The 17204-nt window shown below is 40.3% G+C and overlaps 1 protein-coding gene across 4 annotated transcripts in view; it reads right to left on the bottom strand.

Annotated features, from left to right (window-relative positions):
- Positions 1-215: 215 nt before the first annotated feature.
- Positions 216-17204, bottom strand: part of rai14 (retinoic acid induced 14) — a 201415-nt gene continuing 184426 nt past the window's right edge. For 2 of the 4 annotated variants that reach the window (XM_055632023.1, XM_055632015.1), the window contains exons 14-19: positions 14894-14963; positions 11698-11816; positions 9598-11139; positions 7164-7313; positions 6703-6768; positions 216-1904 (exon numbers count right to left, since the gene is read on the bottom strand). In XM_055632023.1, coding sequence (XP_055487998.1) covers positions 1827-1904; positions 6703-6768; positions 7164-7313; positions 9598-11139; positions 11698-11816; positions 14894-14963 — 2025 coding nt within the window. In that variant the 3' untranslated portion in view covers positions 216-1826. The remainder of the gene's footprint in view (positions 1905-6702; positions 6769-7163; positions 7314-9597; positions 11140-11697; positions 11817-14893; positions 14964-17204) is intronic. The other 2 variants (XM_055631960.1, XM_055632031.1) reach the window with 2 other exon arrangements.

The following is a 17204-nucleotide window of genomic DNA, read 5'->3' as shown; positions in this document are numbered from 1 at the left end:
TATGCTATATCCTCAAATTCAGTTAACGTCTTCAAGACAGTACTATTCTATGTTTTCACCATATAGTTTTAATCATATATAAAACAATTTATCCTTGATATAATATCCTTCGATATTTTTGACATTGCCAATGTTAATCAAATAGTGTCCACAATGTGAACTGAGAGAGATATTACAGTGCCAAGTGATCTTAATGATATGATGACTAATTTATGTAGTAAAATGCAACATGCAAAGTTATATTTCATTTTATTGTGAATTCTTCAGACTTTCAAATGTACTGTAGGTTTTTTTAACATTTAATTATGATTTTATTTTCTCACACAAACTTGTGAAAACTTAGCTATTACATATAATACATGAATATGGTTTGCAGATCTGTTCATTGTTCAGATTATCATTAATTGCACTGTCAGATCAAATATTATATGCAGGGTTATGAATGCTGTACGGAGTGAAATCACTATTATTACTAATTTGTTATTTAATGTTATTTATTTTTAATAACTAATCAGGATCTACTCTATTCCTGATTAGAATAGATCAACAAGAGGTTACAGAATAAGTAAAAAAAGTCTAGTAAATAATTATTTAGTTTACAAATCTATCACTTAGCTATACAAATGGTATAGTAAAACAACTTGCAGTTTTGTACATATCTACCAAAATTTATTGTACACTATATAACCATACTGCAGCAAATTGTATTCACTTAAATAACTGAATAATGGCTTGACTTCTCAAATACTCTGGTTCAAACCTTCAACAGGTCTGCCATTCAATTGTCTAGAAGCAAGGCATCCTAAATACTATCTACTAAAAAGTGATAAGTACCAGTTAACTATTTCCCAAATGGTATAACATAGTCTTATTGGATAAGTGCAAGGTAATATTTAATTTACTTAAACCAAATAAATAAAGTTTTACAAGAAACTTATGATGGGGCAAAAAAAAAAGAAGCAATTTTAACTTCTACATCATGTTAAAGCAACTGGATGAGGAGTGGAAGTGAGTGGGGCAATGAATACATCATTCCTGCTAAAAACTGCAAACACATACTGGTCAGTTTTCAACTGAATGCTTCTTGGTACAGGAGATGCAATTTACAAAGAACAAGAATATCAAGTCTACAAACTAAGCTAAGACACAAACGAAAGCCAATGTGCTGAATGTTGAGAGAATGCTCGGAGCAGTACTAGTCAAAAATGCCCCATGCAGAATTTTATGACAACAGATATTATAACAACAAACCTATCTTTATTCTTTCCACTCTAACATCAGTCTATAACTCCAACTCAGTCTTTCAACCAATTTCTGTTTTCTTCTTCATTTGGCAGTGTTTCCCAAGAACTATAGGCACTGTTTGGGTTGACAAGATGGCTTTGAGATTCATCACTGCATTCTGGGCATAAGATTCATCTGTGCATCTTAAAATAGCACATGCATTAATTTATCGTCTACCTGGATTAGTAAACATCTGATCCTAAAAGTCCCTATTTCTGCTTCTGGTTATATTATTATCCTAACCAGAATTAGCATGACTATGCATTCCAAATAGAGTGTTTAATAAATGAAATAAACATTAACAAATATGGCAGAGTGAAGTTCTACAAACAAGTATTTTCCAATAAAAATACCATGGGCATATTTGAACAAACATACTGACTACATACTTTTCAACAGGAATATTGAGGAACACATAGGTAGAACAAAAAAAGCATTTACAAACTATTGTCTGCAATTTTAATGGTCCATTATCCCACACTCATTGTTTTAACAGTAGTGACAAATGACTATTAGACAAGTAGTATATCTAGCTAATATTATCATTTCATTTGCGTTGAAGTTTTGCACATTGTCAAAATCTGTTTCAGAGCTTTCTGAACATCTTCATCCATTTGACCCTGTAAATATGTGGAAAATGACATTAGAACAGCACCGAGACAATATGCCAAAATTAAAGCAGTTGGCTACAAAACAGAGGAAATAGTAGAATTAAGGCCCTTCAGATTTGAGAAATATATTGCAAGGATAGCATTCTCAGGATGCAACATGATGTTATTTGCTAATAGGAACAGAGGGAGGTATTAACACAAAAGTTACAGCTGGATAAACATATGATATATGAATCATCATTTGACATGGGTGAGGTGCTGGGAGACCGGAGGGTGGCTAATGTTGTGCCTCTATTTGAGAAGGGCTGCAAAGAGAAACTTGGCACAATAGACGAGTAAGCTGAACATCTGTGATAGGAAAGTAATTGGAGGGAATTCTGAAGAATAAGGTGTACATGCATTTGGACAGAGAGAGGTTGATCAGGGATAGTCGGCGTGGTTTTGTGCGTGGGAGATCATGTCTCACAAATTTGATTGAGTTTTTGAAGAAGCAACAAAGGATGATGAGAGCAGGGCTGTAGAAGACATAGTCTGTATTGACTTCAGCAATGCTTTTGAAATGTTTCCAGTTGGTAGGCTTCTCTGGATGGTTAGATCACATGGGATCCAGGGTGAGGCAGCTAATTGGATATGGAATTGGTATTTAGGATAGGTAGCAGAGGCTCGTTTAGGATGATTATTTTTCGGACTAGAGGCCTGTGGTGTGCCTCAGAGATCAATGCTAGGCCCATTGCTGATGACATCAATATTAATAATTCGGATGAGCGTACACAAAGCATATTTAGTAAGTTTGCAAACAACATTAAAATAGGTTGTATCATAGACAATTATATCATAGTTATCAGGAATTACAGTGGGATCTTGATCAAAACTGGACAAGTAGTCCAAGGAATAGCTAATGGATTTTAATTCAGATAATTGTGATTAATTGCATTTTGGAAAGTTAAACCAGGGCATGACCTATACAGTGAACACTAGGGGGTTAGCAGTGTGTTGTAGAGCAGAGGGATTTCTGAGTACAAATACAAAGTTCCCTAAATGTGGCGACGCAGGTGGATAAGATGGTGAAGACTATATTTGACACGCTAGGCTTCATCAGTCAGGGAATTAACTATGGACGTTGGGAGTTTAGTGAGACCACACTTGAAGTATTACGTTTAATTCTGGTCACTCTGCTATAGAAAGGATCTCTCACTAAGCAGAAAAGGAGATTTACAAGGGCCCAAGGGCCTGAGCTATGGGAAGGGATATGGAACGAGCCGCCAAAGGAAGTAGTTGAGGCAGGTACAATAACAACATTTAAAAGACATTAGGACAGTTACATAAATAGGAAATGTTTAGAGGGATAGAGGCGAAACACGGGCAAATGGCACTAGCTCATATGGGCATCTTGGTCAACATGGACGTTAGGCCGAATAGCCTATCCCCGGGCATCCCCGGGCGAGTGCTCAGTGCCTGTGCTGCGCAGCTGACAGACGTCTGGACTGACATCTTCAACCTGTCACTTGCCCAAGCAGTTGTCCCCACTTGCCTTAAAGCCACCTCCATCGTGCCAGTGCCAAAACACTCCACTGCGGCAAGCCTCAACGACTTCCGCCCAGTTGCACTTACCCCCATCATCACCAAGTGCTTCGAGAGGCTGGTCCTGGCACACCTCAAAAGCTGCCTACCCCCCACACTGGATCCCTATCAGTTTGCCTATCGCAAGAACAGGAGTACGGAGGATGCCATCTCAACGGCACTTCATTCCGCCCTCTCCCACCTTGACAACAGAGACACTTATGTAAGAATGCTGTTCATCGATTACAGCTCAGCATTCAACACCATTATTCCATCAAAACTGATCACCAAACTCGGTAACCTGGGCATCGACCCCTCCCTCTGCAACTGAATATTGGACTGTCTAACCAACAGACCCCAGACTGTGAGGTTAGACAAGCACACCTCTTCAACCCTCACCCTGAACACCGGCGTTCCTCAGGGCTGTGTGCTGAGCCCCCTCCTCTACTCCCTCTTCACCTATGACTGCACACCTGTACATGGTACTAACACCATCATCAAGTATGCAGATGATACAACGGTGATTCGCCTCATCAGCAACAACGATGAGCTGGCCTACAGGGAGGAGGTCCAGCACTTAGCTGCATGGTGCGCTGACAACAACCTGGCCCTTAACTCCAAGAAGACCAAGGAGCTCATTGTAGACTTCAGGAAGCCCAGAGGTGGCACGCACACCCCCATCCACATTAACGGGACGGAGGTGGAACGTGTTTCTAGCTTCATGGTTCCTGGGAGTCAACATCTCCGATGACCTCTCTTGGACCCACAATAGGTAGCAGAGGCTACTCTGATCAAGAAGGCTCATCAGCGTCTCTTCTTCCTGAGAAGACTGAAGAAGGTCCATCTGTCTCCTCAGATCCTGGTGAACTTCTACCGCTGCACCATCGAGAGCATCCTTACCAACTGCATCACAGTATGGTATGGCAACTGCTCTGTCTCCGACCGGAAGGCATTGCAGAGGGTGGTGAAAATTGCCCAACGCATCACCGGTTCCACGCTCCCCTCCATTGAGTCTGTCCAAAGCAATTAATTGCTGTCTGCGGAGGGCGCTCAGCATCGCCAAGGACTGAACCCCAACCATGGACTGTTTACCCTCCTACCAGCCGGGAGGCGCTACAGGTCTCTCCGTTGCCAAACCAGCAGGTCGAGGAACAGCTTCTTTCCGGCCGCTGTCACTCTACTAATTAAAACGTACCTCGGTGACTGAAGTATCACCCCCCCCCCCCACCCCCCCCCGAAAGGATCTCTCACTAAGCTTATTATTATTATTTTTTTTTAATTCAAAATCGTTTGCTATGTCGCTCTTCAAAGGAGATGCTAAATGCATTTCGTTGTCTCTGTACTGTACACTGACAATGACAATTAAAATTGAATCTGAATCTATCCCGATGCTGTACTTTTCTATATTCTATGTTCCAGTTTACACTAATTCTTTCTTGCCCAATTTTATTAATTACTTGGTTCTTCTTCACCGAGTTCAGAAATTATCCAATTCTCAAGTTGTCCACAACTTCGTAAGATTTTTCCTTGCAAGTAAGACTTCTTTTACTCTCTTTTCAGCCACATTTCCTGTGATTTTTTGGTGACTTAAAATTTATTTTTGCTCGGCACATTTTAAGATGGCACAAACTGATAGTGTAGAAATAAGTGGCACTGCAGTTAACATAGCAGTGTCACATCTCCGTCAACATGTGGTATTCTTTGTCACAGAAGGCTGTGGAGGCCAAGTCAGTGGATATTTTTAAGGCAGAGATGGATAGATTTTTGATTGGTACGGGTGTCAGAGGTTATGGAGAGAAGGCACAAGAATGGGGCTAGGAGGGAGTAATAGATCAGCCATGAATGAATGGCGTAGTAGACTTGATGGGCCGAATAGTCTAATTCTACCCCTATCCCTTATGCCCTTATGAACACAGGTGTTGTCAAAGTGGAATTTGCAAATTCTTCCAGCAACTTTATAGGTTTCCAACCAAGTCTCAAAAATGTGCTAGTTGTTTATTTACAGTAGCCAAATAACCTAACATAGATTGCTGGTAGGGGAATAAAATCCACAGGGGTATCAATAGGCATGTGAGAGAATAGGTTACAGCAAGAAAAGTGGGGGAATGGGATAGACTGCTGTAGACTGAATGGTCTTTATGTCATTTTAAATAATATGATTGAAATGTGAAATAAATCCTTGAGAAACAAAGGAACCAGGCATTTCACAATTCATCTTTAAAATATATCGGTATTGGTTTATTTTTCACGTATCAATACACAGTGAAAAAACGTTTTGCCTTGTTATCCAATCACATAATACCATGCATGAATACAATCAAGCCATACACATGCACAACAGGCTGTGCAAAGATAAAAAATACCAGATGGCAGAATATTGTGTTACAGCTTTAAGGGCCTGTCCTACTTTGGTGATTATTTAGGTGACTACAAGCAACTAGGCTGTTGCCACATGGTAGCCTGTATGCTCGTGAGTAGTCTCCTCAGTCGCCCAGAGTCGTAGCGTCTTTCTGGTTGCCGCTGGATTTTCAACATCTTTTCAGAGACAGTTGGTGACAGTGGGTTTGACGCCAATGAGTTCTCCTGACGTAGGTGCTGTCGTAGTTGTCGCTAGGTTAGAGTAGGTTGTCGTCCGGTTAACGTAGGTTGTTGCCAGGTGACGTAGGTTGTCGCCAGTGCTGACTTTGGGGTTTTTTTTGTTGTTAAAGTAATGATTCTATTTCAAATTTTAAATCGAAGCGGGGTCCAGTCACCGTTTTTTCGGCAACGTGCTACGACTATGACAGTCACCTAAAAAATCGCCTAAGTGGGACAGGCCCATAACATTAACAGAGAAAGTGCAGACAACAAAAAATTGCAAGGTTCACAATGAGGTAGGTTGGGAGATCAGGACTACACCCTCGCTTATGGGAGGATCATTCAGAGATCTGATATCAGTGAGGAAGAAACGGGTCCTGAATCTGGGTGGTATGTGTTTTCAAGCTTTTCCTTTCATCTATCCAATAGAGAGGTGAGAGGGGAGAAGAGGGAACAGCCAAGGTGAAAATGGTCCTTGATTTTGCTGGTTGCTTTTCTGAGGCAGTGTGGAGTGTAGATGGCATCATTACATGGAGGCTGCTTGTGTGATGGATTTGGCTACATCTACATTCTTTGGCAAAGCTGTTGCCAAACCAAGCTATGATGCATCCCAATAGGATGTTTTCTGCAGTGCATCAGCAGTAAATAAAGAATAATTAAGTAAACCTACCTGGACAGCATAGAGAAGATGCATTCGATACACTGATACTACTTCATGGTGTCGTTGATTAGCTTCCTATGAATAAAATTAATGCAGTTTATACATTGAGACTGCTTAGAATACATTTTAAGCACAATGACCGGAAAGCTTGTGAATTATATTTTGCTTCCTTTTCTGAAGATGGTGATCTGTTCCAAAATTTCCCAATGTAGCTCGATGTCAGATTCTGTTTTACAATCATCCTGTGAAACAGCTTGGAAACCTTTTCTACCTTGAATTTGTTTTATCAATACAGATTGTTGTGTTTCAAAAGATAAAAATGAGCTTCAAAAGTAGCAGAATCTTTCTAAAGCTATACTTGAATAGCTTTGCTTGCCTTAGACAAGGGACAAAATCTTTTTAACTTGAAGACAGACTTTCCATAAGACCAATAAAGTAGAATACAAATAATGAGAAGAACATGCACTTACTGATAGCTGGTGCTGTAAATGTTTCACTTGCTGCTGAAGAATCTCAAGCTGTTGGTTCTGTCTTTTGAGAGTGCTTGCAGTGTAGGAAAGCTGAGAAAGACTGTTTAGTGCCTCTTTCAATTTGCTTACTTCCTTTGATAGTTCATTGTTCTGTTTAAAAATGCCAAAATAAAAGATAATTTCAGATGATGCAGCAGATTCATTGATGCTTGAACAGGTAAAATTGGTCAGAAAAGGAAAGCATATAGTTGCAGGACGTTAGAAATGAGAATATGTGGCTATAATAGGACATGAGGACTAGAATTTTAAATTAAACATTTGGATCTGCTAATAATTAAGAATTGTTTTTAGTATTTATTTTAAGATTTCCAATAGTCATGGGGGCACCATGTCATAGTTTTCCTGTTAACCACAATCCTTAAATCAGTGCCATCTCCCAAGTTTTTAAAATATCAGAATCAGCATTATCAACAATGGCAACAGAGCTCCCAGCATGAACCTCCGGCAAAACATGATTGCCAACATTTTCCCAGGGTGGATAAGTATCTGTAAACTTTCTGCATTTTCTGTTTGAGACACGGGTTGCAAAGCCGTACAGGAGAAATAAAGGGGTAGTTCAAATATCCAGATAAAGAGATGAATGGTAATAAATGTAAGATTGACAGTGAGAGGAACATAGAAACATAGAAAATAGGTGCAGGAGTAGGTCATTCGGCCCTTCGAGCCTGCACCGCCATTCAATATGATCATGGCTGATCATCCAACTCAGTATCTATCCTGTTCCTGCCTTCTCTCCATACCCCCTGATCCCTTTAGCCACAAGAACCTCTGAAGTATACCCATAAGAATTTTCTTGATAAGTATTTTTCTGGCCCAGGAGGAAGATGGCATTGATTCTGAGAAATACATCAAGCTAATCGGATCAGATATCAGTGGGTGAATGTTGTAATGTCATAACATTTAGATGAGCAATTCAAAAGAATATAGTCCATTCTTGGTTAAAAATAATGTGTTGGGGAAGGCGCTCAGTGTCAATGCGTTCAGAATGCGCTCAAAGTCAATGCGCTCAGAACAGATTTGGCCAGGTTATACGAGACGGAATCAAAGCTTGGCAGGCAACACTGTTTATAAAGCAGGAGGCCTTTAAGGATGGAGATGGTTCAGCTTCAGTCAAAGTACATTACAATGAGGTAGAAACAAACGCCAGAACTCCATGGATGACCAAAAAAAAAATATTAAATGAAATACAACAGAGAAAAAAAAAGCATTTGGCATCAGAGTATAAGAAGTTCAGAGCGGTTATACTGTTGAATAAAAGTCAGGGCTTCAGAATGGTCAAGTCAAGTCAAGTCAAGTCAAGTTTATTTGTCACATACACATACGAGATGTGCAGAAGATATTAAGAAATTATTCCAAAGACTAGAGCTTCAGTTATGTGAATGGATTGTAAAAAGGGGGGTTGTTTCTCCTTGGGGAGAAAGAGAGTCTGGCAAAAGTATTTACAAACAGTAAAGCAGATGGACAGAAACTGTTCCCATCAGTGGAAGGATAAATAACTACCGGGCAGTTTAAATATATCTTGCAAAAGAACCAAAACCAACATGAGGAAAAATAAATCTTTAAAACACAGAGTAGCCATGGTCTAAAATTCAATACTAGGACTAACATTGGATAGATTCAGAAGTAGCATTCAAAAATGGAGCTGGATAAATATTTAAAGGAATAAATCTGCAAGGCTATGGGGAAAATGCAGGAGTGGAATCAGCTGGATAGCTCTTACTTAAATCACATTTTAAACTTGAACATTTGGATAAATCTTCAATCTTTCAATCATTTTTTAGGATTCTTGCATCTGTTCTGTTACTTGTCTCCTGATTCAACCTATTTCTACCTCAGCTGTAGTTCACTACACAACCCCCCTATCCACTAGGACTATATTTTGGAGATAAATGTGTGGATTTTCTCTGGCATGGCAGGATCAAGGGCCTTTGCCTGTTCCTATTTCTTATGTTCCGGAGGCTTCTTAAAAATCCAGATGACCTCCATCCAGTAAACTCCTATTAACTTCCCGGTACTTCTTTCAAAACGTAATTGAAATTGATTAATCGTGAATATCCTTCTTTTACTGACTATTTTCTTATATTTTAACTTTCTACAAGCCTTTCTAATACATCTTGAATAAAGATTCAATATTTTAACTTTTATTCTTATTAGAAAGCTGTCTTTCCTAGGCTAACTCAAAAGACTTTACAGTTGAATTGCAGGAAAATGGAGCCCTTTTAAATGTAAAAGACATTTCCAATTTTGTTTGTTCCCAAAAACTTGTGGTATTACGTCTGATATTTCATGAATTCACTTTCCAAAAGTTATATTCCGAGCTGGAAAATCCTAAAAATAGCTGCATTTTACCAAATAACAGAGAGAAAAGTATTACCTTCTTGTCTTTATCTTCTTCTAGTTTCAAGGAATCTTTAACCCTCCTTTGCAATTCTTCCATAGCTTGCTGCATATCATGGCCCCTGATGCGAAGCCTCTTGATTTCTTGCTCTTTGCTCAAAAGCTGAGTTTGAATAGCGTCTCGCTCATTTTTTGCCAGTAGATTCTCCTTCTTAGCCTGCGCAGCTTCTATGGATAACTTTTCCTGCTCTTTCAATATATCATTTACTTTAACACTCAATCGTTTTGATTCTGCTTCCAATGAATTTTTCATCTTCTCGTACTCTGATTTTGGAACCATTGCCTTCTCTGTGGCTAAATTTCCTTCTAATACATTCAACTGTATCTCCTTCTGTTCCAGCTCATGTTCCATCTGGCGTATTTTGCCATCAAAATTCTTTATAGTATTTTCAAGAGACATTATTATTTCCGTGTGTTCAGAGAGAGGTACAGAAGTTTGTTTTTGAATTTCAAGGTCCCTCTGCGATTTAGCATTGTCTTGCTCGGATCCCTTAAGCTTTATCTCCAAGTCAGATAACTTTTCTTTCAGTTCATCAACGGACTCATTTAGAACTTGAACCAGCTGTTCGTGTTGTTCTTTATGGATATAGTTTGAATTAACATGTTCGGATGCCACTTCAGCCTTTTTATTTTTCAGCTCTTTTAATTCACTTTCTGCTGCATTGTACTGTTGTGTCACTGCAGTTAGTTCATTATTTAATCCATCTGTTCTTTTCTTCAATGCAGATAGCATTTCCTGAAAGTCATTTTCCTTTTCTTGAGAATATACCTGATGGTTTAACTTTTCTTGTAACTTCTTAATCTCTTCCTGCGATTCCTTATACTTTTCAACTAGTAATGATTTTTCTTGATTGATGTTCTCAATAAATAGGGCATGAGATTTTTTTATATCGTCGTACTCTTCCTGAGGCATGCAATTGGACAAGATTTTATCTTTAATATCTAGGAGATCCTCTAGTTCTCTCACACTATAATTTGCCTTTTCCTCATCTTCCAAAGCCCTTTTAAGTCTTTGCTTCATTTCCCCCAACTCGTCTTCATAGGACTGTGTTAACTGTGACAGATTTGGGAAAGGTAAACGCTCTTCCCTAGGGTGCAAGTCTTGTTGGACCTGTGAACGCAGACTTGAAAGTTCCTTCAGTGCCTCTTCATATTTACTCTGTGTCTCTTGCAGCTTTTGTTCAAGGCAATAACCATTTTCATTAATTTCTCCTACTGTCTGCATCCTTTCCTCAGATAACTCAGCCAACAATTCCATTGCTAATGCATGCTGAGTTTCTTGTTCATCCAAATCCTTCCCCTCTGTAGTAGAACTACTGTTTTTACAAGTCTCAGTATTTACTTGGTTAGGAGATATGTTTGAAAGCATCTCTGCTCTTAGGTTAGTAATTTCAGTTTCAGCATTTTTATACAATTCCTTTAATTGGATATAATTAGCTTCAAGCATACAATGAGCATCAGCAGAATTAAGATTTAGGTCAAATGGTGTTTCTGGATTCTGTCTCAATTCTTCCTTTCCCTAGAAAACAAATTAAATTCACAATTAAAACATAAGATGCAGATTATAAAGAAGCACCATTTTTGTAATCTCACTCCCCATTTCAAACTAAAACTGTGCCTTTGGTCCTAGTCCGCCCAGGTAAAGGAAACACTATCTCTGTACCAGGCTGTCAAGCCCTTTCAGAATTGTGTATGCTTTGATGAGATCTCTTTTCTTTCTTCTAAATCCAAGAGAATGTAGTTCTAGTCTCCTCAATTTCTCATCAAATGGCAATCACACCATCCCTGGAACTAGTCCAGTAAATCTTTGCCACATTCCTTTGCCACAAGCCACTATATTTACCACAATGTTCTTGGTTTCAACCTTGGCTCTGTACACGACCAAGAGAGATATTGCTCATACACAGTGCAATACACAGAATACATATAATTTGTATACTGCACAAGTCCTTTGCCATAAATTGATGCCACAAAAGCAAAAGCGTCTTATTATTTGTTTCCTAAACCTGGGATGCTTCACATTTATGAAGTATGAGAAATATAGTGGAGAATAACTATTGAGAATTATCCAAAGTACCTGTAGTATATCCCATAGCTCTTTATTTTGCACTGCTAGAGATGCAATTTGTGTTTGCAAAGCTGCTATTTGATCAGGCTCTTCGACATTAGATGTTACCGTTTCTTCAGTTCCACTACCTAAAAGCAATTAAATCAGAAATTGCAAATACTTGAGTATCATTTTAACTAAAAGTTAAATTACATGCTTACACTAATTTACAAATATATAAAGCCATAATTTTGACAGCATTTACTATTGTATTTTTTTCATGCAAATTTCCATGCGCTTTGCATTAGAGTCAGAAAGTCACAGACATACAGCACAGAACCAGGCGCTTCTGCCAAGTTTGTCTGTGCCAACCAGGTTTTAATAACTGAGCTAATCCCATTTGCCTGCCGATGGCCCATATCCTGTTGAAACTTTCATGTTCATGTACCTGTCTTGAAAGACTTTAATGTCATCATTGAATCCACCTCTACAGCTTTCACTTGCAACTTATCCCACATACACACCACCTTCTGTGTGAAGAAATTTCCTGTGAGGTCTCTTTTAAATCTTTCCCCTCGCATTTTAAACTATGCTCTCTGGTTGTGGACTCCTATAACCAGGGAAAAAGACTGTGATCATGAACCTATTCAATGCTCTTCATGATTTTTGCAAACCTCAATCAGGTCAACCCCTCAGCCTTCTGCGTGCCAGGGAAAGACGTCTCAGTCTCGTGCTCATGCCAGGTGCCGGCTCTCTCAGGGACCACCTCACACTCACCCTGGACTATGACTCCACAGATGAACAACAGGCCATCATCTCACAGACGATCACATCAGGTACGACCCTTCCAGTCTCTGACTTAATCCTACCCCAGCTCCCGCACTGCCCATTTCTACCTTTCCAAAATCCACACTTAGGTCTACCCTGGCAGACCTATTGTTTCCGCCTGCTCCTGCCCCAAAGAACTCCTCTCCAAATAGCTTGATTCCCCCATATCTCCCATTGTCCAGGCCCTTCGGACCTATATCCCAGACACCACACATGCCCTTCAACACTTCAATAACTTTCAATCCCTGGGCCACCACTCCCTCAACTTTACCATGGATATTTAGTCTTTTACATATCTATCCCCCACCAGGAAGATCTCTTGAACAGAGAACAAATCAATTTCCCTCTACCAACACTCTCTTCTCACTGATGGAATTTGTCCTCACCTCACACACTTCCCTTTTGACTACTCTTACTTTCTTCAAGTTAAAGGTGTAGCCATGGGCACTCGCATGGGCCCCAGCTATCCCTGCCTTTTTGTTGGTTATGTCGAACAGTCTCAGGTACCATACCATATATCCACCTCCAGTACATCACCCGTGCAGAATATATTGATTTTATTAACTTTACCACTAACTTCCTCCCTGCTATCAAATTCACTTGGACCATCTCTGACAAGTCTCAAACTCACCGACTTCCACAGGTATCTGGATTAAACCTCCTCCCACCCGCCTCTTGCAAAGACACTACCTCCTACTCTCAATTTCTCCATCCCCATCGCATCTACCCCCAAAATGAGGCTTTCCATTCCAGGACATCTGAGAAGTCCTCTTTCTTTAGTAAAGATGGTTTCCATCCTGCTACCATTGATAGATCTCTCTCATGCCTCTCCTGTGCCCCATAGCTCTGCTCTCACTGCCTCCAGTCAGAATAAGGAGAGTGTTCCCTGGTCCTTATCCAAAACACCACCGGTCACATCTTCTCATCACCATCAATTTCCGCATTCTGCAGAGACCATTTACTCATTCTTTCCCACCTAAACAACCCCTTCCCCAGGTACTTTCCCTGCATCTGCAGGAGATGTGACACCTGTCCCCATACTTCCTCCCTCACCTATATCCAAGGACCCAGCAGTCCTTCCAGGTGAGATAGAGGTTCACGTGCACCTTGTCTAACTTCATCTATTGCATCCAGTGTTCCCAATGAGGTATCTTGTACAATGGGGAGACCAAGCGTATATTCAACAACTATTTTGCTGAGCACTTATGCTCAGTCAACTGAAGCCTGCCGGATCTCCCAGTTGCTAATCATTTTAACCCTTCATCCCATTCCGGTACTGACTTACCTGTCCTGTGCCTCCGCCATTGCCATTGCCATTGGCGATACTCTCTAGAATTTAGGAGATTGAGAGGGGATCTTATAGAAACTTACAAAATTCTTAAGGGGTTGGACAGGCTAGATGCAGGAAGATTGTTCCCGATGTTAGGGAAGTCCAGGACAAGGGGTCACAGCTTAAGGATAAAGGGGAAATCCTCTAAAACCGAGATGAGAAAAACTTTTTTCACACCTAGTGGTTTTCTCTGGAACTCTCCCTCCAGTTCTTCTAGATGTGGCCCTTGTGGCTAAGGGGATCAGGGGGTATGGACAAGGCAGGTACAACTGAGTTTTTCAGCCATGATCATATTGAATGGCGGGCTCGCGAAGGGCCGAATGGCCTACTCCCGTCTTCTATGTTTCTTGTCTATTGCCCAACTATACCCCGCCAACTCCTGCACTGGACACACCAAAACTCCCCCTCCACTTCTTCCCTCAGCTTCACGATATACAATTTTCATCCTTTTGGCTCGCATCTTCCGTCTTCATTTTTGTCTTTGCCCAACTATCTGCCTACCAAAAGCCCTCCCTTACCTGTATCTACTCAGGTTTCGACCCAAAACGTCACCCATTCCTTCTCTCCAGAGATGATTGTGGATGATCGGCCATGATCACATTGAATGGCGGTGCTGGTTCGAGGGGTCGAATGGCCTACTCCTGCACCTATAGTCTCTGCTGCCTGTTCCGTTGAGTTACTCCAGCTTTTCGTGTCTATCTACTAATTATTTGCCAGGCTTTGTCCTGCCCCATGCCCTGCCATCTGTTGCAGGCCCTGCTTTGGTCTGGCCTTTTCTTACCTCCAGTTCCCTTCCCTATAAATTGTCACTCTCCTCTCCTTAAAGACTCCCTTCTCCTTAATTTTTTCATAAAGCCATTCAATATATTGCAAAGAGTAACAGAAACACCTGTTCAACTTCTTAAACCAGTGAGAGATTTCATGTTGTAACATAGAACCATTTCACTGAAAGTTAAACAGTTGGGCTGAATTTGGCTTATTCCTACAATAGAGGTGAATTGGAAATAACATTACACATGAGTAATAAGGATTAACCATACTTTAGAGAGATTGACAAACTCATTATACCCATTGTATCTGCTGATATTGTATCTTCATTATTCCTACACACTTTTCTCTTGAGGTCATTTTGATGTGCCTAAAATGAGAGGAAAAAGCATTATATTATGGTCCAACAACAAAAGATTTGGAGACTGATAATACAAGCATTTTAGGGTTATGAGAAACAGGTATGAAAAAGACAAATTGAGGCAATTAATGCCACAGGTCCATTACAAAAGGTCTGAATGCAGATATACTGTACCCAAGCATCAGACTGATTCATGCACTCATTTCTGGAAGCAATTCGTTTTTAAAGTCTGGAAATTAAGAAGAAAATCGCAAAAAAAAACAACTTTCTCACATGTATAGAAGGGAACTAGTTAAACTGGGGGCAATTTAGAGATTCACTTAGTTGATGCATGGAATGAAGGATTTATATTATGGGGAAAGGTTGGGCTTACACTCATAACAGTTTGGATAATGACATGCGATTTTATTAAAAGGCGTGATCCTGAGGAAACTTGATTGAGTAAAAGCTGAGAGGACGTTTTCCTATTGTGGGGAACCTAGAACTACAGGCATAGCTTCAGAATTTAAGAAAGAGAGGAGGGCAATTTACTTCCCAGCGGACCACGAACCTACCCTGGAGAACATAGACACAAGGAACTGCAGATGCTGGAATCTTATGTGGAACACAAAATGCTGGAGTAATTCAGCAGGTCAAGCAGCATCTCTGTAGGATATGGATTGGCAACTTTTCGGGTCAGGATCCTCTTCAGACGGATTGCGGTGGTGGAGAGAAAATTGGAAAATAAATGGGGGCTGGGCAAAGCCTGACAAGTGATGTTGATTAGTGATGGGTGGACAAAGGTTAGAGATGAAAGGAGACAGAATGGGAGTAAAGGAGAAAATCAAAACCACACTTTAGTTCTCCTTTAGTTCTATTTTGTCACCTTTTAATTTTCAGCCTTTATTCACCCATATGCTAATCAAACCGCCCCTCCTCTGTATCCAACCATCATTTGCCAGGCTTTGTCCTGCTCCCATCTCTTTTCCAGCTACCCACCACCCATTAAAATCAGCCTAAAGAATTGTCCCAACATGAAAAGTTGCTTATTCATGTCCTCCAGAAATGCTGCCTGACCTGCTGAGTTACTCCTGCACTTTGTGATCTACAACACTAGAAAACAATATGGACTAAATTACTAAGTATATTCAAGGGAGAGATAAATACAAATTGGACTAAAAGGTTACAGGGATTAAGGTTTGTCGAAAGCAGACTGGATACAGGTCAAGCTTATATCTGTCTTGAGTGTATGCAAGGCCTACTCCTACTTCTTTTTCTTACAATGTTATAACCAGACCAGTTAGCCTGACATCGGTGGTGGGGAAGATGCTGGAGTCAATTATAAAAGATGAAATAGCGACACATTTGGATAGCAGTAACAGGATCGGTCTGAGTCAGCATGGATTTACGAAGGGGTAATCATGCTTGACTAATCTTCTGGAATTTTTTGAATATGTAACTAGGAAAATGGACAAGGGAGAGCCTTACATTACATTAATGATTTAGATGCAGGGATTAAGAGTAGCAGTCGCAAATTTTCAGATGATACAAATCTGGGTGGCAGTGTGAACTGTGAGGTTGGGTTGGGTGAGTGGGCAGATGCATGGCAGATTCAGTTTAATATGAAAAAATGTGAGGTTATCCACTTTGCTTGCAAGAACAGGAAGGCAGATTATTATCTGAATGGTGTCAAGTTAGGAAAAGGGGAAGTGCAAAGAGATCTGGGGGTCCTTGTTCATCAGTCACTGAAAGTAAGCATGCAGGTACAGCGGGCAGTGAAGAAAGCTAATGGCATGTCGGTCTTCATAACAAGAGTAGTTGAGTATAGGAGCAAAGAGGTTCTTCTGCAGTTCTGCATGGCCCTAGTGAGACCACACCTGGAGTATTGTGTGCAGTTTTGGTCTCCAAATTTGAGGAAGGACATTCTTGCTATTGAGGGAGTGCAGCTTAGGTTCACAAGGTTAAATCCCGGGATGGCGGGATTGTCATAATTTGAAAGAATGGAGTGACTGTGCTTGTATACTCTGGAATTTAAAAGGATGAGAGGGCATCCTATTGAAACGTCTAAGATTATTAAGGGATTGGACAAGCTAGAGGCAGGAAACATGTTCCCAATGTTGGGGGAAGTCCAGAACCGGTGGCCACAGTTTAAGAATAAGGGGTAGGCTATTTAGAACGGAGATGAGTAAAAACATTTTCACCCAGAGAGTTTTGAATCTGTGGAATTCTCTGCCTCAGAAGGTAGTGGATGCCAATTCTCTGGATACTTTC

This window comes from Leucoraja erinacea, chromosome 1 (assembly GCF_028641065.1).
Source record: "Leucoraja erinacea ecotype New England chromosome 1, Leri_hhj_1, whole genome shotgun sequence".
Classification (NCBI taxonomy): domain Eukaryota; kingdom Metazoa; phylum Chordata; class Chondrichthyes; order Rajiformes; family Rajidae; genus Leucoraja; species Leucoraja erinaceus.
Note: the sequence above shows the minus strand (reverse complement) of the source record. Positions and strands in the feature narration are given on the sequence as shown.